Source organism: Hemiscyllium ocellatum, chromosome 24, assembly GCF_020745735.1.
Source record: "Hemiscyllium ocellatum isolate sHemOce1 chromosome 24, sHemOce1.pat.X.cur, whole genome shotgun sequence".
Taxonomy (NCBI): domain Eukaryota; kingdom Metazoa; phylum Chordata; class Chondrichthyes; order Orectolobiformes; family Hemiscylliidae; genus Hemiscyllium; species Hemiscyllium ocellatum.
In genome coordinates this window covers 38,157,039-38,179,515 of record NC_083424.1, presented here as the reverse complement: position 1 = coordinate 38,179,515, position 22,477 = coordinate 38,157,039, and the positions used below count along the sequence as shown (strand labels likewise).

The window sequence follows — 22,477 nt, the reverse complement described above, 5'->3', positions numbered from 1 at the left end:
GCAACTGTTTGTGTGGAGTTTGCACATTCTCCCCATGCCTATGTGGGTTTCCTCCCACAGTCCAAAGATGTGCAGGTTAGGTGATTTGGCCATGTTGAATTGTCCATAGTGATCAGTGCATTAGTCAGGAGCAAAATGTAGGGGAATGGGTCTGGGTGGGTTGCTCTTCAGAGGGTTGGTGTGAACTTGTTGGGCCGAAGGGCCTGTTTTCACATTGTAGGGAATCTAATCAGAAACACTAATATAGCAGTTTTAAGTATAGTGCAAAGGATGATTCTAAAGTAGGTAATTGTTAAAGTAATTTAAAAAATAGATTTTGTTTTACCCTGCAGTTAGATAGATGTTATACAAAAATAGTCTGTTTTGTACTTTATAGATCAATTATTTGCTTATGCTTATATTTTATTGATTGAAATTAATCAACAGCAATTACTATCACTGCATGTGGATAATTAACCCCGGGGTTTCATAGCTGAAATAAAAATCTTCATTGTGTGGAACAAAAATCACCAAAAGCTCTAATGAAGAACATAATTTGAATCCAACTGAATGAAAACTTGAAGTTGATTTAAAAATTGATCTTAAAACATTTAACAAGTATTACTAACCACAAGAGACAAAAATGTAGTTTTAATATTGTGCATTTATTGTCAGGTGGCCCATCTTTTAGATTAATCATCAAATAGCAACAGCATCAGTAACAATTGAAGCATTATGGCATCGCTGATTACTTGTTTTATTATAGTTGTAGTTGAAAATATTTCTGGATGAGTAATCACAAATCCATTTTGAAAGAACTAGAGTATGTTGTTACAGATGTTTTTTATTTAGCCTTATCAATATGTGTCACTTTAGAAAACATCATTACACCATCATGATTCTGTTTAAAATAGAACCTGAAGGAAAATGCACAATCTAAAAATTGACATAACACTTTCCATAAATATATTTCAATAATTTGTTATTTCTTTTCACCTCATAACAAAATATGATACTAAGATCCAGTACAGTCCTAATTATAAAATCATGCTCTTTCATATTCATTTTAACTGTGAGATTAATAATATTGAGTAGTTTTTATAAGATGCGGTTTAAGATGTTTAATGTAATGAAATATGATTGAGTGGTGAAAATATTCCCAGCTCTGATATTAATATGCCTGTAGGTATGTAATGGCCTTAATGTAGAAATAGATAGTTAATTTTCCATCAAGAAGCTGCTTGAAACTGAAATATCATCATTCAGCATACCCCTCTATGGTTCATATATATGATCACTGAGGTGTTCAGCCTACAACTATTCTTATATGAAATATGGTTGATATGTTTCTTTTAACAGGGTGCAAAGATACCTCAGTTCATTGACATATCCAATTAAATGCACTCAATAGAAACAGACAAGTCGCTGAGTGATATAATATTTACAAGCTGCAAAGTTTCAAAGATATCAAGCTTAATGGATACAGAAAAAGTACCATGAAAAAGTAAGAACGAAGTTGCTAATATGTGGTTCATAATGACCATTGAGTTGTTTTTTCTCAGTATTCCATATTTGAGGAATTAGTTCCAAGATTAAATCTAGATGGATCACTATAGACATTTAAAGTTAAAAACTTTATGCAACATATGCTCAATCCCTCCAAAAAATAAAATTATATCATTGAGTAATCACATTGTTTTCCCTGTTAATTGCAAATCCACTTTCAGGTGAATATATGCCAATATGTGTTTCTATAACATTATCATCTGTGCTGGTTCAACAATTCACAGGAACCTAAGAGCAAAATGTATAGGTCAGCAAACTATACACTTTTGACATTGATCTACACCATGAAACCTGAATATTATCATCAATAATGGGAAAATTCTTTACATTTTCTAATCATGAATTATTTTCTATTTACTTTTAAGCTCATTTTTTAATGTCTCTCCCCATGCATTGCATTATTCCCTACTGAAAAATCTGTCAAGTCTTCTCCCAGGCATCTGCCAATGGCACTGTGTAATTGCCTGCTCAAAGGTACAAAAAAGTACCTTAGACTATTTGCCCTTTGATGTTGTCTTCTCTGAGAGGAATTGCCTAACTGTTTTCAATTCACTTATCGCACTTGCAATATAGGAAATACACTTTAAAAGGAAAATGCAGTGGTTCAGTTTAAAAATGGAAATAAATATTTATATTTTAAAAGTTCCAATTTTAAACCATGGAGGTACTGAGGACTGCAGATGCTAGAAAGTCAGAGTCGAAAACACGTGAATCTGGGAGAAGCACAGCAGGTCAAGCAGCATAAGAAGAACAGAAGAGTCGACATTTCAGCAGGACCCTTCATCCTGCAGTGTTTTCCCATTTTAAACCATAACTATTTTGTGTCTAATATAAACCATTATTGCAAAGAAACATTATCTGAATTGTCTTTAGGAATTAAATATTCGGAAATAGCATTGTTTGAAGTAAAATATTAAAAACAAGACAGCTGTTATCTCTGTAAAAGATATTACTTACCATAAAGTCTGGAAAGTTTAAGCTTATTAGTATAAGTCAATTCAATTGTGTTATTGGGATTAGATTGATTGAAATAAATGCAAAGGACAGTATTTTGACAATTCTTTCCTACAAATATCAGGGAGTCTCCTCATTAATACATCGAATTATGAAGACACCTCCTCTACCCCGTCTCACTGCCAAAATTGACTTCTGCTGACGTATCTGGCTGTATTCCAGGTCAAAAAAGTCAGGCTCCTCGTTCTGTTATTTCCCAAACTACTATCTGTGATCCTGGATATTATTACTGACATTCAATTTCACAAATTGAGGAACATATTAAGTAATTCATAGAATGGATGTAATATTGTAAAATAGATGCAAAATTCTGAAAGCTCCAGAATATCTCAGCAATCTTTTTGAATTGTTTAACCATGAAATAGATGCCCTCACTCCATGAATGAATAAGTATTAGGTTAAAAGGGGAAGGATTGACTCCCATGAGGAACTTCTAAACGATCCATGAGAACTGTGACAATGTAAACAAAGTAACAACACGCTTAAACATTTGTTTTGGTCTTTGATGAAACAGTGAAGGAGGTTGCACAGAGGGAATTTATCTGATTATGCTGTGCATAGATTCAATGTTGTTACTTATGTGATGTACAAGTAAGGGGCTAGGTGCTGGGTGTTCACCTGCTGACACAGTTGGGGCCAGTGCACAGCCACCATCAGCGAACACAGGCCCGGCCAACTCTCTAGTTGGCAAAGGCGCTCACGGGCGCCACCAGTGGGTTGGCAACAACATTGCAACAAGCTCACCCCCTCCCTTCCTCCCTGTCACCCTGCACACTCCCCGCCCCCCACCAAGCCAGGACACCCTCCGAACCCCACATCAACATCCCTTGCGCAGGCGCGGAAAGCGAGGCGAAGGAGTTTGTGTGTGTGTGAAGTACGGGTGGTGGCGGGGGAGCGAGACTCGGGTCCGGCAGCTCGTGCCCGACGCGAGGCCACGCCCCCTCTGCCCTCGCCGGGGGGAGGAGCGAGCGGTGAGCGAGGAGGGGGGAGGGGCCTAGCGGTGAGTGAGTCTGTGTGTGTGTGTGTGTTTGGGGAGGGGGGGAGGAGTGAAAGCGCGTCGCCCATGTGACGCGGGCGCAGCCAATCCTTGGCGGGGGAAAGGCGCCCGCCTCAGCGCTGTCGCCATTACGCTGATTGCCTGTCTCTGTCTCTCTCCGTGTGTGTGTGTTATGTATGTATGTATGTGTGAGTGAGTGGGAGAGAGAGAGAGAGAGAGAGGAGGGAGGGGAGCCAGAGAGAGAGAGAGAGGAGCAGCAGCAGCCGCCTTCAGCGGATCACTGGCGGCGGCAACAGCAGTAGCAGCGAGTGATTTTTTTTTCCCTTCTTCTAACTTGGGAGGCGGACGACGACGACGGGGAAGGACAACAACACACGCCGAAATTATCTATCTCTAAGTCATCATCATCAAAAGCTTGGGGGAGCCTCCTGAAATAAAGCGGCGGACGTCACTCCTTCCATCGCTCTGGAGAGATTTTTAGTTATCATTTTTAAAACCTATTTATTCGTTATTTTTCCCACATCCCCCCACCTCCTGTGGGCGGAGAGGAGGGTTTTTTTTTGGTGAGGGGAGGTGATTGTTTCATCCCTCCCGGTTCCATCGAGATATTATTTTTCTTTTTGCAAGGGAAAAGCAAGACGGAATCTTTAATTCGACCTCCGGAGAGAAAGTCATGCACGGAGCATGACTGCAGCAAACTGGGTGGCCAACGGTGCTAGCTTGGAGGACTGCCATTCGAATTTATTCTCTCTGGTGAGTGTGAGAGAGAGAGACTGGGGAGAAAGAGAGAGGGGCCTTAGGCTGTGTGGGAGCAGCCATTTTCTACTAATGGTTTAGCATAACCGTTTACATGGCCTTATTTTCCTGTCTGGAGTTTATTCCCTAACGCCCCCCCCCCCTCCAAAACTATTTTTGATTATGCCCCTCCTCTTCTTCCCCCCCCCACCCCCTCCCAAAAGCCGACACTACGTATTGCATATTATTATTGTCTCTTAACAGAGCTGGAAGCTTTTAATCCACCATCTTGAACTGGAAAAATGTCTGCATATTGCAATCCGAATTAAAGCGTGTCTTTTTTTCTCTCTCAGGGTGTGAGGGGGGTGGGGGGGAGGAGGTGGGAGGTTTGGTGGTGGCGGCGAGGTGGAGTTCAACGTAATCTTTACCTCACATCTGATACTGTTTGCCGTTTACAGGGCATTTATTTGGCATTTTGTCTTACTACCACCACAATCTTCAGATTTTCCGGTGCCCGTCTTTTTAATGCTCCCATGTGTAGTATTAAATCATGCCCCTTGTCTAAAGTTTTAATGTTATGTACTTTTTCTGCAATTACATCGTAGTTGAAATTTTGTCTACGCGAATCTCTTTTGATTGCATCCTTTAATCCACAGTTTATTTTGAGCTTGTCCTCATAATCAAAATATTTAAATGTTCATTATGCATTGCATACAACATGCAATAAGGAAATGTAAGTTTTGTAGAAAGGCATTGTGCTCTCGTTTGTTTATATTTTGTGAATTACATATTTTAAAAATAGTTTGTTTCATTCATATAAAAGTACTCAGTAGAAACCCTTTAAAATTGGTTTTGCAATGTGAAAGTATTTTACATTTTTCTAATGCAAGTATTGCTATACCATTTAAATACATTTTGATCAGTCAAAATTGATTATAATAATCAGTTTCCCTTAATTTATATGTTGTAATTGTTTACAATTGTAGCTGAAGTTTACAAAAAAAACTTCAGAGACTGGAAAACAAAAACAGAAATTGCTGGAAAAATTCAGCAGGTCTGGTAACATCTTGAAGAAAAATCTGAGCTAATGTTTTGGGTTCTGAAATGTTAACACTCTTTTCTGTTCAAAGATGCTTCCAAACCTGCTGAAATTTTCCAGCAAGTTCTGTTTTTGTAGTCATGTTTTGCAATTGATGTGACGGTTATATCTAAGTTCAAAATATAATTAATGCAACTAATAGATTTAGATTTAATTGGTGGTCCTTCTAAAATTTTTCTTTTGGACTGTTTTTGATATATTTCTCAACCAACAGGCTGAACTAACTGGCATCAAATGGCGTAGGTACAGTTTCCAGGGTCTAGGGGGCTGTGGTCCCATCATCTCAGCACCAGCTCAGGATGATCCTATTCTGCAGACATTTATTCGATGTCTACAAGCCAATCTGCTATGTGTATGGAGACGAGATGTGAGGCCCGAAGCCAAGGAGTTGTGGATTTACTGGTGGGGAGAGGAGCCGAATTTAGTTGATATAATTCACCATGAGTTACGAGGTGAGTTCCATCTATCTTATCCTATAAAATGGCAATACTCCTGGAGTTTCCAAGATTGATTACTGTTGCTTTGGCATACATGGTCTTAACAATTGAAGAGGGATGTGCAGTGGATCAAATCTTTAATAGAATTTTTGCATCCTTGCAAAGCCATCTTAAATGCTTAGTTATAATTTCCAGGTTTTTTAAAAAAGGCTTTCATCACTGTTAATTCCTGATAGGTTCCTTTGTAAATGTATGAAATGTTTTTAGTAATGTAAATGAAAAATTCCTGCTAGGATTTTCACCATAATTTATCTGAACTAGAACTAGTAAGGACTTTGAATGATATACCTCCTCTGGTCACTATGAAATCGAAAATTGACTTTGGTTGTGTTTTGACAGATCTTGTGAAGGAATATATTATAATATGCACATGTCTCATGAAAATATTTTGTGTCATTTGTTAAAAAAAATTGCAGAAATATTGAGCACTTGAATAAAAGCGTGTTGACCTCCAGTGTTGGAATATTTTGGGTACTTGCAGTTCAGGAAAGGATGCTTTGATTAAACAGTGTCAGTGACTGGTCGTTTACAGCTTTTTGGTTTCTGGAAAGATCCAGAGAGGCCAACTGCATGGTAATTTGACTCTGTCAGCAGGATACTTGTATACTATTTACTAAGAAAATTCTTAGGATTCTTAACTATTAGTTCACGTTCTCCTTTTGTTTTAAAATGTTACAGTTTGCTTGTTTCACTTACATAATTTGCTGTTGCTATAAGAAATTATGTTTGCAAGCCAGAAATAGCTAATGCTTTGCTTAATTTCTGTGAAAAGGTGAATATGCTTATTTGCATATTTAAACAGGTAGTAAGCAAACTATGAATATGGTCTGCTTTTGTGAAGATTTTTTTGATAGTGAATTTTGCAACCTGAAAACACATTTTTGCTCTTGGGGAGCCCCCTTACCCAGAGATCAAACATAAAACCTGTCAAGATGATGCGGTAGACAGCAGCTGTGAATTTTTGTTGTGCAGTGGCATGTCATAGCTATGTGTACTTAAATTTGTTGTACACTGCTGTGAACAATATTAGAAGTAACAATGTAATCTAGTTGAATATCCTTGAGTACTATATAATTAGTCAGTAAAACTATTCTGACTATCACGGGAACTTTTTTATAAAATACTTAGTTCTTTGTCAACACTTGTTGTGAATTAAGACTTCACACGTTATCTATGTAATCTGGTTGGAAATGGCTCTGGTGGCTATTTTTAGTTTCATTTTGACCTTTGAGTTCTGTCTTGAATCTTTGTGGACTTGGTACTTTTGTTCTGTATATTGGAGTTAAGATTGAATGTTTACAAAATAAAAATGATTGCATTATATCCTTTGAATTTTGTGTAGTTTCCGCTTGTAGCGTCATCTACAGTTAGTTTTGTTTTCATATCCATACAGAAATCCAGGCAGAGATAAACTAGCTTATATGTCAGCTGAGTTGTGAAGAAACTTCTGAAAAAAAATCTGAAAATTGATACCTTGGCTTTTATTTGTTATGATTCTTAGCAACTTGGTGTCAGTTTTAAAATTACTGCCATAAAACCCCAATGGATGTATGAAAACATCTGAGAAATAAAGATCATGCTCTCATGAATGATAACAGTTGTAGAAATTTATAATAGGATTTAAGCATAAATACTAAAACCACAATTAAGACTGTTCTGGTAAATACCATCTTTGTCATTAGAGTGACACTGACGTAAGCATTTTGTGGTTGAGGAAATATGTCTTTGCTCTTTTCCTACTATAAACTAGTTTGGCTTGGTCTGCATATTTAAAAAATATTAAGGGTCTGCTTTTTAAACTCTATCATGTGTCAGTTCTTTACTTGCTCCATATTATGCAGGGTTATTTGATATTTATACTGATTACAGAGTGAGGAGAAAATACTTTTACAAGACTTTAAAGTGAAAGCTTTTTTAAAAAAAGTGTTAAAGTATTGGAAGTAAGTGCAATTTAGTTTGAGGTATCAAAATTTGTATTATAGTTGATATATATATATATATTCCACTATCTTCAGCCCTGTAGTGTTTTTATTGATGTAGTGTGTGTGACTTAACTGTTTGATGGAATGTTATGAGTTGCAAATGAATGCACAGCATTGTAATGTATTTCACTTAAACAAATTGTGCGACTTGATAAATTGGGTTAAATAATGAAATCTGGTTGATTAGATCATTGTTTGCTTAAAGATGTTGGAGTGAATATTTTTGAGAAGCTCTTTAGTTGTTTATGGTTTGAATTTTTTTGAAAAAGTAATGTGTGGGAACCCTTTGCAGAATTTCTTCCTCTCATTTAATACTTTCCAACAGCAGTGAAAATATGTTTAATATTTCCTGAATGTTAATTAGAAACAAGCCATCAACTCTACCCTGTAATACTTATCAGATTTTTGGTCTCGTTAAGATTTGCACAATAAAATTGCAATTATGGAAACATGGTTTGCTCCAATGAAATATTATGTAAGAGCTTATAAGCTCAAAGCTAGAATAAACTCTGTACCTCTACAATGTAATAGTGTGCAACATAACATCCTTAATATGCCTGAATGTTGAGACATTTTGGGGTGGCTTGAAGAAGCTGAACTTAAATGCGCAGCCATAGTGAGATGTTATGATAGCTATAATGTTATTAAAAAAAACCATCATCTCCCAGACCATCCACAACCTCATCACCTCTGGGGATCTCCCATCCACAGCCTCCAACTTCATTGTCCATGAACCCCGCACTGCCCGATTTGACCTCCTTCCTAAGATTCAAAAACCTTACTGCCCTAGTCACCTTATTGTCTTAGCCTGTGCCTGTTCCACCGAACTCATCTCTTCCTACCTGTACACCATCCTGCCCCCCTTAGACCAGGAACTCCCCACCTATGTTTGTGACATCACCCACGCCCTTCACTTCTTCCAAGATTTTTGTTTCCCCAGCCCCCAGAACCTCGTCTTCACCATGGACATCCAGTCCCTGTGCGTGTCGGTCTGCTACGACGAAGGTCTCCAAGCCCTCCGTTTCTTCCTCTCATGCCGTCCCAAACAGTACGCTTCCACCCTAATCTGCCTGGCTGAACTGGTCCTTACCCTCAACAACTTCTCCTTCCAATCCTCCCACTTCCTACTGACCAAAGGGGTAGCCATGGGTACCCACATGGGACCCAGCTTTGCCTGCCTGTTTGTTGGATAACAGTCCATCTTCTGTAGTTACACCAGCACCATCCCCCACTTGTTCCTCCGCTACATCGATGATAGTATCGGAGCAGCCTAGTGCTCCCCCAAAGAGGTTGAACAGTTCAACAACTTTACCAATACCTTCCACCCTGACCTCACATTTGCCTGGACCATCTCAGAACCTTTCTCTCCTTCCTTGACCTCTCCATCGCAGTCTCTGGCGACCGACCATCCGCAGGCACATACTACAAGCCCACCGACTTCCATAGCTACCTAGACTACACCTTCTCCCACCTATTTCCTTTTGTGTAAAAACGCGATCTCTTATTCCCAGTTCCTTTGCTTCCACTACATCTGTTCCCAGGATGACCAGTTCCCCCTCAAATGGCCGCCTCCTTCCACGATCGCAACTTCCCTTTCCGTGTCGTTGATAATGCCTTCCAGCACATCTCCTCCACTTTATGCACCACTGCCATTGAACCCCACCCTTCCCAATGCAACAAGGACAGAACCCCTCTGGTCCTCACATTACACCACACCAACCACCTCCACCAGAGTTATATGTCCCTCCCTACCCCTATCAATATTCCGGAAAGACCATTCTCTCTGCAATTCTCTCGTCGGGTCCACACCCCAATCCTGGCATCTTTCCCTGCCATTGCTGAAAGTGCAAAACCTGTGCCCACACCACTCTCCTCACTTCTATCCAAGGCCCCAAGGGATCCTTCCACGTCCGTCAGAAATTTACCTGTACCTCTACCAATGTCATTTACTGTATCTGTTGCATCCGATGTGGTCTCCTTTACATTGGGGAGACAGGATGCCTTCTTGCAGATTGTTTTCAGAACATCTTTAGGCCACCACCGACCCCACTGCTCCGGGCTGAACACTTCAACTCCCCCTCCCACTTGGGCATACAGGTCCTGGGCTGCGTCCACTGCCAAAATGTTACCACCCAATGCCTGGAGGAGGAACGCCTCATATTCCGCCTTGGGACCCTGCAACCACGTGGGATAAATGTGGATTTCAACAGCTTCCTTATTTCCCCTTCCCCACATTATCCCAGTGCCAAGCCTCCAATTCAGCACCACCCTCCGGAACTGTCCATCACTGCCCCCTGTGACCTATCATCTTCTCCCTCACCTTCATTCACCTATCACTTTCTCAGCAACCTTCCCCCAAACCCCACTCCCTCCCATTTATATCTCAGCCTCGACCCACAAGCCTCATTCCTGACGAAGGGCTTATGCCTGAAACGTCGGTTCTCATGTTCTTCAGGTGCTGCTTGACCTGCTGTGCTTTTCCAGCACTATACTCTCGACTCCAGCATCTGCAGTCCTCACTTTGTCCCTGTTATAATAGCTGTTTGTACTGTTGGTGGAGCTTTAAGCATGCAGAACTGTATGTGTGTTATATGTCTGTGAATTCTTATTATTTTATTGCCATTTGCTCCAAAAGCCATTTCAGGGTTACTTAGAACAATTAAGAGATAGCAATAATTTTTTTTCTGTGAGCTTGTAAAGTAAACCTGAGATATGCAGTAATGAATCTTTTTAATTTCAAGATTTGTTTAGTTTATGTAGCTTTTTTGCTTTTACATTTTATCAAAATTCAACAACTTAATTTATATGAATCTTGATATTGAGGATAATTTGTATATATTGATATTAGCTTCAGGGAACTTAATAACCCTCTTGTATTGAAAGCAAAATCCATTTTGCATATCGTTTGAATTTAGTTAGTAAATCGTCTGCAATAATATTGCATGCACCAAGTCAACATATTCTCACTTTCTGACTTATTTTGCTGTGACATGTTTACACTCTCACTGCCCATTCAATCCCTTCTATCTTCTATCATTTTCTTTATTCCTTGTTTACTGTTAGCCACTTCCACTTTGAGCCACCCACCCTATGTTTTTTCTCAGTGCTGCACTTTCACTGACCCCCATTTTAACACTCCAAATGCTATCTTCCACTTGCTGTCTTCATAGGTGGGTGTAACAAGCTTTAAAATTGAACTAAACTGCACAGACTAAAACCTGTATCCATTTCTGCTCTTGAGTTTCACTCTAGCTACTGATGACAAAGATAGCTTTGGTGCCATCAGAAATATTCTGTAGGAAGGGCAATTTCTGTCATGGAACACATGATTATTGCTTATTTCCAGAACACTCTGCAGAGCTGTCAGTTCTCTGTTGGTTAAAATGTATGTTGAATCCATTTCGAGAGGGAATGTCATGAATTGCAGCGATGTTGTAATATTATAGTCCAATTATTGGGAGAGATTTTCTTGCCACCAGCTACCAAAAAAATACATAGCCCATATCAATGAATATCAAAGTTTTTTTTTTCCTCCCCAAAGTTCAGCAAATATTGTGATTATTTGGCTCCGTCTCAATCTGTAACGTCGTAGAGTTTAAAAAATAAGCAATTCTTGTCTCTTTCTTGGTGAGGGTGTTGTGTTCTTGTATATAAAGAAAGAAACACATATTTTCATTTGGTGTAAAAGTGGTGACCTTGGCATTTATTTCAGATCTAAGCGAGTGTTTTGACAGCACACTTTTTGTATCTACTTTTATCTATTGTGGTTTAAGAGATTTAGATGCTTCATTCTGCAGCTGAAAAGGACTCTGATTTTTCTCCTAAATGACAGATTGAATGCATAGCTTCGGTAATAATGTTTCTTAAAAATTTCAAAAAATGGTTTTGTAGTGTTGTAGCAGATCATTAGCACAAAGTCTTATTTAGTAGCTTGTACTATCTTTTCCTTATTTTTCTTTGATTCCTCTAATTCAGAATTATATAATTCAGAATTCAATAATGCAGCATTTGGACTGGACAAGTGCTTTCTGAACACACCGTTCTAAAGTCTTAGCTTTCAATTGGCACTTTTACTCAACTGTCAAGGCAGTTTTCCCTCACCTTAGCTGGGCTATTTATAAAATTTGTCTTGAATGCAGAAATAATTTTTTGTAGGTAATCTAATCATTTTTGTGAAGAGCATCATTAATATCTTAAATTCTGCTGATTTTGTATGCAGGTACTTGACTGCATCCTTAAAACATGCTGGTTTTAGAAGAGTTTCACTTGTCTTTCCAAACAAAAAAAATAGTTTGTAGCTAGTTAATGAGTTAATTGAACTTGGTTTTAACAAGTTCAATCTTGGTCCACTGTAAACTGCAGTTATGTTGGTGTTACACACCACAATTTTAATTGTTTGCATTAGCAAAATGTTTATTTCTTGCTCTTGGTTAACCTTGAAAATTCCCAAACTTGTAGAAATTATTTGCAAAGGATTTCTGAAATGTTTTTAACGTTGAAGAAAATTTAATTCTTTACATTTGCATTGTTAATACCAGATTCAGGTTTTGTATAATATTATTGTATTAACTCATTGACCAAAGTATTAACTTTGGTTTTGTTTGTAGCAATATTTGTGGGCGGCACAGTGGCTAGCACTGCTGTCTCACAGCGCCTGAGACCTGGGTTTAATTCCCGACTCAGGCGACTGACTGTGTGGAATTTGCACGTTCTCCCCGTGTCTGCGTGGGTTTCCTCCGGGTGCTCAGGCTTCCTCCCACAGTCCAAAGATGTGCGGGTCAGGTGAATTGGCCATGCTAAATTGCCTGTAGTGTTAGGTAAGGGGTAAATGTAGGGGTATGAGTGGGTTGCGCTTTGGCGGGTCGGTGTGGACTTGTTGGGCCGAAGGCCTGTTTCCACACTGTAAATAATCTAATCTAATCTTTTGAGAAAAGTAGTTTAGTGAAGTAATTCATTTGTATTTAAGTCTTAATAAATTTACGGTTGATAGTGGAATGCAGTCCAGGGCATTGAGAATTAGGCGGGGGGGGGGGCTACCTTTTTTGCTGAAAGTAGCACTTGAGAATTTTGTTAAGTGAAAATGTTGCAAGGTGTGAACTTGATGTGAATGTGGCAAAATGTGAAAGTATTGGTTTATGAAGGTAACATGATGCATTTTCAGCCTTGATCAGCTTTTCAAAAATGGAAATCCAATGGAATCTGGACACAATGTACAAATACTGAAATGTTGGCAGGTAAACTCTGCTGTTTTTTTGTTAGCATTGTGTGACGCCATTTTGCATCGTCTTATGCATCAAGGACTTGTACTGTCAGCTGTCATAGAGTCATAGAAATGTTTAGCACAGAAACAGACACTTTGATCCACCTTGTCCATGCCAACCAGATATCCTAAATTAGTTTAGTCTCATTTGCCAGCACATAGCCCATAATCCCTCTAAACCCTGTCACTTAAGAAAATGCTGATTGTGTTTGTAATCTATTTACCAAGTTCAGGTGATCAGTAATACAAACCCCTTCTGTGTATCTTCAGTGATTACTTGAAGCGGTCTCCCAGATTTCTTTATTTACTTCAAAATATTATTTATATTCGCTTTGATGAAAATGATTTGAGTTTTCTCTAAAGGTTATTTTCAAATATTTTGTATTATCAGTTTATGCTCCATTTCAATTACAGTGTACAGTTTTCTTGGAGTGCACTTTAAACAGATTATGTAAACCTACAAGATTTACTGAAAGTCTTGAGGGGTCTTAGTTTTTTGCTTACGTTCTGTATAAATTTGATGAAAAGGAAATAGCATTTCTCAGTTGTTCACAAGTTGCTGCCTACATATTAGCTACAATAGTTGTTTACTAGTTTCTGATTCCAATGAATAAAGTCCAGATGTCAGAGCTGATGGTGTGAAGTCTTAACTAGATTACAATATTGTTTCCAATATAATTCGACAAAAAATGGTCAAACCAGCTCAAAAGATTGCATTTCAGCCACAAATTGAATTGGTTTTCTTTGCAGACGTTGTGTTGAAAGTGAACCTTGCCTACAAAATTGGCCATGCCCTCAGATTAAGTTGCCATAAGAAGTTTCCGCTAATAGCATCTGTTTGCTGGCATTTCGAAGACTTTTAAAATTGAGTTTTTCTGGCACAGACAGAAGATGCTTTTTTTAAATTAGAACTTTGTTCTAATTTATTGAAACATTTACAGCACTGTAATTGGTGAGTGATTTTGTGCTGATTTAAGGATGTTTCAGTTATTTAAAATTTACTTACGGCAGGTGGATTGAACATAGATTAAGATTGCTTATTTATAATTAGCCCATTTCAGCTGTATTAATAATATTGTACGAGATTTTCTTCACTAAATATTTCAGGGAATTTTTATTATGGACTTTTATACTTTGATGGTACTGGTTCATAGCAGATTTTACACTGAGCAAGGACCGATGAGTCAAATTGGAACTTGTGAAAGCTTAGATCCCTGAATCTTCCCAAATCAGCAACGCGTGGCTGATGTGCTTAACTAAGTTGAAATTTATTTGAGTATTAGCCGACAGATGCCCACAGCTTGGTGAGTATTACGTGAAGTAACATATTCTGACAATACATGGTTGCCTTTTGTTTGCTGCCCGTTTGTACTCCTTTCAGTCTGTCTGCCTGTTTGAGTATATTACTGTTTTTTCATACTGTTTGCATCTTTCTCTGTATTACTGTAATTCTGTCTCACTTGCTATCTGTACGTCTTGTCCTCTTGCTCTTAACTTTCTGCATTTTGGCTCTGTCTCTCTTGATTATGCCTGTAATTTTGTAGCAGCTACACATGTAGGAAACTTGCGCTTTTTGATGTTGCAACTGGTCTACTGTCTAGATAATGTATACTTGTTGGAGAAAAGTTGGATGATAGAATAGAATACCGATAGAATAGAATACCAATAGAATACAGTGTGCATGTGAAATGTTAGGTATGACTATAGATGAATTAGAGGTGTTTTCATTCCTGTCCCAGCAACATGTGCTGTCATGAAGATGGGGCCTTGCAGCATAGAACAGAACTGTTTTGCAGTATCGTGGGCGGCGAACACAAATTGAAAATGAATGTTGGATGTTGTGTTGGAAGTATAGGTCGTCCTGCTATAATGCATGTTTCGTCAACATGAATTTGTTGTAATGCAATTGACGAATAGGGAACGTTGTTTCTAAAACAGACTTTTAAATTATGTTGGCTAAAGCACGATTGCATCGCCTACACTTCAAAATGATTTGTATAGTGAGATTTTTGTGTAGCGCAGGTTTGCACAGGAATGCAACTACCATGTAATAGCAGAACTACCTGTCTTGAAATGATTTAATTTTGAATGTTGATTAAATCATTGTTAGTACTGTTGTTTACAGTTATTTCATAAAGTTTGTGTTTTGAGTTAGTTTTTTAAACTTCTATTTGAAGAAAGATAAATTTATTTTTGGGCAGCAATTGTACAAATTCGCATAGGTTCAAATGCATAAATGTCTAGTCATTGAAGCTTTGAAGTTATTGGAGGGGAGGAAGCAACACATCACTAGAATTTCAATATGATAGAATAGTAGATGGAGCGTTTGTGTTAATTTCATTTGAAGGGCATAATAGCAAAAGAGAGCAACAAACTTCAGGGGGAAAATAAACTGAGATGAAAAGCATTATGAAGACATTAGACTGAAAACTGTCAAGTCCTAGAGTTTTCAAGGAAGTCACTGTGGAGATAATGCATTCATTGGTTGTAATCATCAACATTTCCCTGGATTTTGGGATTTTCCAGCAGATTGTAAAACTGCAGATAAAGCAAGTTGATCCAAGAAAGGCTGGATACCACATTGGAAAGATATGGCACTTAGTCTGATGTCTGTCGTTGAGGAAAATGTTAGACTCCGTTATTAAAGAAATAGCGGCAGGACATTGATTGCATTATGATTTTCCAATCATAGTTTGTGTGGGAAAATGGTTTTTGGCAAGTTTATTAGAGTGCTTCGAGTATGTAACAAGCAGAGTCAATTAAGGATAAACAGTGGGTGCAGCATATTTGGGTTTCCAACAGACATTTGATAAAGTGCAGCATTAAAGATTGCTATCTAAGAACATGCAATGTTTGGGTAATATTGACTTCGATTTGTTAACCAGGAAGAAACAGGATAAATGCCTGTGTTGGCAAAATTAAGTGAAATGTCACAGTAATCAGTGGTGGTGCGTCAATTATTTATAGATTATATTAATGACTTGGATGAAGGGGTTGAGTAAAATATTTAATTGTATTATTTGGACTAAGTGCATAGGGATGAAGGGTATTGCTTGGAGGGTTTTGTGAGCAAATATAAAGGGACAATTACTGATATGAGTTGACTGGAGTTGGGAGATAGGTGTTTTACTTGAAATAGTTTTGATGGGCGCAAATTACATCACAAAAAAACACAAGGGACTAAATTTGTATCTTCACCAAAATCCAATCTGTTCTTCCTTGGTTCATGTCGTATCTGTGTACGACATTTCATTGAAACCTGTCCATTAGGTTTTGAGAGGGAGGATTTCCTAGCATACTTTCAAACAAATGAAAACGTAATGAAGGGACTCCCATTTAATGCACTTTTTTTTGAGGATTGTCAGTCTTTGGAGTTCTGTACTCCATAGAGCGGGGCTGTCTCATCAAAAATATTCAAGGCTGCATTAGATTCTTGATCTGCAGAGGTGGTGGGAGGAGGAGAGTTGAGAAAAAGTGTTAAGATCATGATTGGAGCAACAATGATATTAGTGGAACAGGCTCAAGAGCCAGTAAAGCTTATTTTGGCTTCTATTTATTGTATTCTGCGTTCATAATTTTAGATGTGTCCTTTGAGCACTTAAAGACTCAATTTTGTGCTTTGGGACATGAGGTGAAATGATTATGATGGCAAGATTAATTTTTATTAATAAAGATCACCAGAGGAAATGTTGGCACAATTTAAATGTAATTTGGGTTTTTTAAAACTAAATCTTATTCCAGATAGGTATGGTTGCAGCAGTAATGAGCATTGATTTCAGGGGATTCTAGGGGAAATGATGTCAACCAGACTGTTTAGTCGGGGTTAGGAACTGGCAAAAAAGACTGGTAAAACGTAACATTTTCAAAGTATGAGGATGTATACTTGAATGCCATAATCTACAAGGCTACAAGCTAGGAGTGAGAAAGTGGGATCAAGATGGATGGCTATTTGTTGGCATGTGCAGATATGGTTGCTGAAGAGTCCCTTGCAGTACTGAGATTGCTGATTTTTGAAAGAGGAACATAGCAATGAACTCTCTGGTCCAGTACGTTGTTCTGTTTTCAAGTATGATTAATTAGGTTCGTGCTCATGCAAAGTATCTGCCTAACTTTCAAGTTGTTGAATGTCTGTGGCAAGTACTTGAGGGCAGCATCAAATACTCCTTGTGTTTGCTGTTACATTCAGTGCATTGGAGCTTCACTTAGAACTCAGTTGTGGTAGGAAACTCCTTGGGAGAATGGAAAGGTTCGGCTAGGATTTCCTTAACCATCTGTAGAGGTCAACCTTCCTGGCTGATTCGTTGGTGCCCGAAGCTCCTGACTAAAATAGAGAAGGTAAATTCGGAAAGGCGCTAAATATATTGAGAAACTTTGAGAACACAGACATATCAGATGTTTTGAAGAGTGCAGACAAACCACCCAAGAACACATCTATCCAAATTCCTGCCCACTTTTGATAAAGTCTGACGATCATGCATTGGTTCCAAAATGGCCAATAGATCCAATTGACTTGAAATGGAAGCAAGTCATTCTCAGTTGTAGGGGACTGCCTCAGTATAACATGTCATAAATGTGAAATGGACTTTGAAAAGTGATCAGATTTCTGTTTCCTGAGCTGAATTGTTTTGATAGTTAATGTTTACTCAAAATGCCCTTTTGGTCTTGGGTGCAGTTTTAGTTCTACCCAGCCAGTACTTAAAATTGATTTTGCATTCTCAAGTCAGTAGTATTGTTCACGTTGTTTTTGTCCTCTATCCTCCCTCCCTCACTTGAGTGTATCCCTACATAATTGTTGTTGTACTCCTGAGATTCTTAGGTTGCAGTGATTCCAAGTAAAGCAGTTGCATCTAAAACCAAATATCCTACCTAACAAAGTTGGTTTTAAGTGATTAGCACCTTATTTTTAGGACAATTGGTTTGGGAGAGGATGGTGCTGTTAGTTTGCCTTTCTTACCTCTGGCTTGGAGCATCTTTACTACTGGTGGTGTGATTTCAGTGTTTTGTGCTGACTGTTGTCCCAAGACTCGGAGCCCAAGGATTGCTGTCCTGGTAAATGATGACCTTGGTCTTGGGTTTGAAATCCTGATTTTCAAATACTGAGGAAAATAATCAAAATAGTGAGAGATTTAGGTACTATAGATTTATATGGATATTTTTAATCTGCCTGTTTCAGATGTTGCTGGAATACAGTAGCTAGTGCTGAAAGAGTTGGACAGATGGGCAAGGTTTGTGCATGTTTGACTCCTGCACTGCATGTGGTTTTGCTGGACTATATTTGTTGTTATGCATCCTTTAAGTCTGGCTGGGAAAATATATTAGAACCTTTTTGTGTGATCTGGATTAGAAGCTAGGATTCTGACTTAACTTGGCCCAAAGCTTCTAATCTAACTCAACTGGGACAAAAACCAAACTCTTATTGTGAATAACTTAGTGATTATAGTTTGAGCATTTGAGACATTTATAAAGATGTTAATTTCGTGTTTAAGCTGTGTTTAAAATTGGTGGTTGTTATTAGTAAGTTTCATGATGCTATGTTAGTTGCAAGTAGTGACATTAGCACATGTTGGATTTTCAGTATATTGAGCTGTAAAGACTGACTTAGCGTATTTCATGGTGCAGTGCAACCTTAACTTATCCAAATTTTGGATTATTCGGACGAGATCTGAAGTTCCTGTAGAAACGTCATTAGACAATTCTGCATTCAGTTATCAGTTAAACTGCATTATGGCATGTATTGTCGGATAACAGGCACTCATAAATTACCACTTGTTTACGATCAGATAATTATCCGAACAATCAGTTATCTGAACAAAATACTCCCTGCCTGTCTTGGCCAGATAATCGAGGTTGCACTGCATTTCCAAGCTATTTGATTCTGATGAGGATAAAAGGAAAAAAATCAGTAGTAAGGAAAAGTGAGAAATTACTAAAGATGTGGTAGAATGTTCAGAAAATTTTGAAGACCAAGGCAAATACTGTGAAACTGATGACCGAGGAAGAAAATTTGGAATAAAACTTAACATCACCCTTCAGCTGGCTTTGTCATTAGTTGCAAGTGATTGGAGAGTCGACAAGTGGCCAGTTTTCAAACTGAAGGGTAAATTGCAGAGTGTGAAGGGAAGCTGTGAATACTTTGTTCTGAGATGGGCACCAGAAGATGTTGGTGCTGTCAGGGTTGATGGGACTTGAACAGATTTTTTGGTACTACTCTGAATGTACTGCAGCAGGAAGGCAGGTAGCCACCATCACCACAAGGGCAACTAGGGATGGGTAATAAATGCTGGTTTAGCCAGGAATGCCCTCATCCCATAAGTGAATTTTTAACAATCTAACGTTTCAAGTGGGAAATTTTCTCTTTCATCTTGCATATGATGGTAACAAAAGTAACTAAACATCAGCATCGATATTCTTTTTGGAAAAGTCTGTGTTTACTGAAGTCATTTTAATTCTGTACAAGCTTGTATCAATTTAAGTTTTGGTGGGCATTGTTTTAATATCGAGATAATTGTAAGCCGTGGATTTAAATTTGAAAGTAATGCTGGGTTGCTCTGCTGATCTTTCAGAAACAAGCAAACTGTGATTTAAATTCCAAAGTTCAGGATCTCAAGGCAAATCCTGCCTCTATTTCTGCGCATTTCAATTTTGACCAAGTCAGACAGCGCGTTGCAAATAAACAGTTATGAGCAAAATTGTTTTCTCTGTTCATTTAATTACCTTTTAATCTAATATTTTACACATCACAATAGCCTTCACTTGTACTTTAGTCATGTCATGCAGTACAAAAATATACTGGGCAATATTTTGATCCAAATAATGACGACTAAACTTTAAATAGTTGGAAGAAAAATGAGCTATAGACAATTTGGTAATTGTATATACAAAAATGTCTTGGAGCAGGTAGATTTTTTGGAGTTTGTTTTCTACCATGGACTCCTGGCATTTGTAAAAAAAATACAGCTTAGTAAATGTATGGTTTTCCAACCAACTTAGCATCTTCTCAGATGTCAGAGATCAATAAATAAATGTTTACCACAGCAAACTAATGGTAAATATATGACCAATATAAAACAGTAATAATCTACTTCATATGATTTGCTAGAAATTAATTGACCAGGGCAGATGTGTGCATATCTGTACCTGTGTATGTCTGTCTACTTACGTGCTTGTGGTTGTAATATTGCTCTTCTGCTCCTGTATTCTTTGTTTAGTTTATTAGAATCCTATAAAATTCATGAAAGTATATTTGTGGTTCTTTGGTCTGATGAAAGACATTATTTTATTGAGGGTCTTCCTGAATTTTATGAAGTCCTAAAGCACTTTACAACCAACCACTACTTAAGTACAATCTTTAACATTGGCAGCGTGGCATTTGATCTGCATGCAAGACCATACAAAGATCAATGAAATAAATGACTGTATGATCTATTTCTTAGGGTTGATTGAAAATTAAATGTTGGCCACAGTCCTGGTGGACCTCACAAAGTATTCTGTGAATAGCACGTTAGAATTGATAACATCAAATTGATAGTAATTGGGGCTTCTGTTCTAACACTTTTTTTTTATTTAACACCTCAACCGGACACCAGTCTATCAGTGCTGCTGTGGGATGTCAGCTGAAATTATGGTGCACAAATTCTGATAGCCAGGTAGTAATTTCTGCACGATAAATTGATATGTATGGAGGCTAGGCATAAATCCTGACACCGTTGACACTAATTACCTAGGAAATTGAAATTCCCTTGGAGCAATTATCTGATGTTTGGAATCTTCTGACAAAGCCTGTCAGAGTTGGAAATTTTGGAAGACCCTGAACTGTTTAACCTTTTTGTTACTCAAGTTACAGGCTTAAAGACCGAACCAGTAAGAATCTCCTAACCACAGTTGATCTGAACACGCATTCTCCTCTAGATCCCTCAACCTTTTCTGAACACTTGCCCACCTGATGGGCGGCACGGTGGCACAGTGGTTAGCACTGCTGCTTCACAGCGCCAGAGACCCGGGTTCAATTCCCGACTCAGGCGACTGACTGTGTGGAGTTTGCACGTTCTCCCCGTGTCTGCGTGGGTTTCCTCCGGGTGCTCCGGTTTCCTCCCACAGTCCAAAGATGTGCGGGTCAGGTGAATTGGCCATGCTAAATTGCCCGTAGTGTTAGGTAAGGGGTAAATGTAGGGGTATGGGTGGGTTGCGCTTCGGCGGGTCGGTGTGGACTTGTTGGGCCGAAGGGCCTGTTTCCACACTGTAAGTAATCTAATCTATATACCTTGTCTCCATGCATGCACTTCATGCTTGCTTTTATTTAGTTATCAGAGCATTAAGCAACAGAATACAGGACGCTGTTAGAAAGAGTAGCTGCCTCACTGATTCTCTTTCTCTGGCTTTGAATATTACTGAATTGGACTCTATTGTTCTGTAACAGAATGCTCAGAAAATTTGAAGGCAGAATTACTCAAGATGAGACATTGGGTTTCTGACCCTGATTGGAAATTCGTTGAGCATGTGTTTAAGGTTTGAGTGGAGTTTGAACCCACAGCCTCTTGATTTGGACAATATCAGTGGGCTGTGACTGAGACTCTTTTGTGATGACTTTATGATCAGTTTTTATGCTGTATTTTAATTGATTTAGTAGCCTGTGATCCTGACTAATTTTTGTGTTACTTGTTTTGGTTCAGGAAGTTTGCTGACATCATAAAGATTACTGAAACAATAAGAAAATACTCTGTACTAAAATTGAGCTTCTGTTGAAAACAAAGTTACTTTGATTCAAAGTAAAGCAAGTAATTGTGTGTGTAGTTAGTCCTTATTTAAAGTTACCCTGTTCAACGTTGTCCATTTTAATGTTGGACCTTTAACCCTGCTGAGTGTTGCGATATTAGTTGTATGATGTGATGTGTGCCAGGTTGAAGATGACTGGACTAGGTTGGTAGAGGTGGGAAATGAGATTGACAAAGCAGAACTTCCTCTTTGCAGTGGTGTCTGTGGAGGAGGTCTGAGTTTACCCCATCCATCTTTCTGGCCCCTTCCAGTCAACCTGTGGCCCAACTGGAAGCCTATGCTTTGTGGCTGGGGCTGCTGTTGTGCCTGTTCTTTCCATTCCTACCTGCTGCTTCCTTTGTTGCTGTTGAAGGCTTGATTCACCTCCTTGTTTAGATGCCACATTGACTGGTGCATGCACTGACAGGGCCACTGACATCAACTGGTCATGTCAGAGTTTCTGCACATACATGTTGATTGTTCTACCTGGTGGAAGATTTCACAGTAAATGCTCTTTATTTTAATGTTGCTTCCTAGTGATCTGATTGGCAACTCCCCTACCCATCGACCTTTTTGAGTTGTGACCTCTCTCCACTT

General features: G+C 38.5%; 1 protein-coding gene across 2 annotated transcripts in view; it reads left to right on the top strand.

Annotated features, from left to right (window-relative positions):
* The first annotated feature begins 3,719 nt into the window (after positions 1-3,719).
* LOC132827162 (mediator of RNA polymerase II transcription subunit 13-like) overlaps positions 3,720-22,477 on the top strand; it is a 241,001-nt gene continuing 222,243 nt past the window's right edge. For both annotated transcript variants that reach the window (XM_060843702.1, XM_060843701.1), the window contains exons 1-2: positions 3,720-4,309; positions 5,605-5,842. In XM_060843702.1, the coding sequence (XP_060699685.1) occupies positions 4,241-4,309; positions 5,605-5,842 (307 nt within the window). In that variant the 5' untranslated portion in view covers positions 3,720-4,240. The remainder of the gene's footprint in view (positions 4,310-5,604; positions 5,843-22,477) is intronic.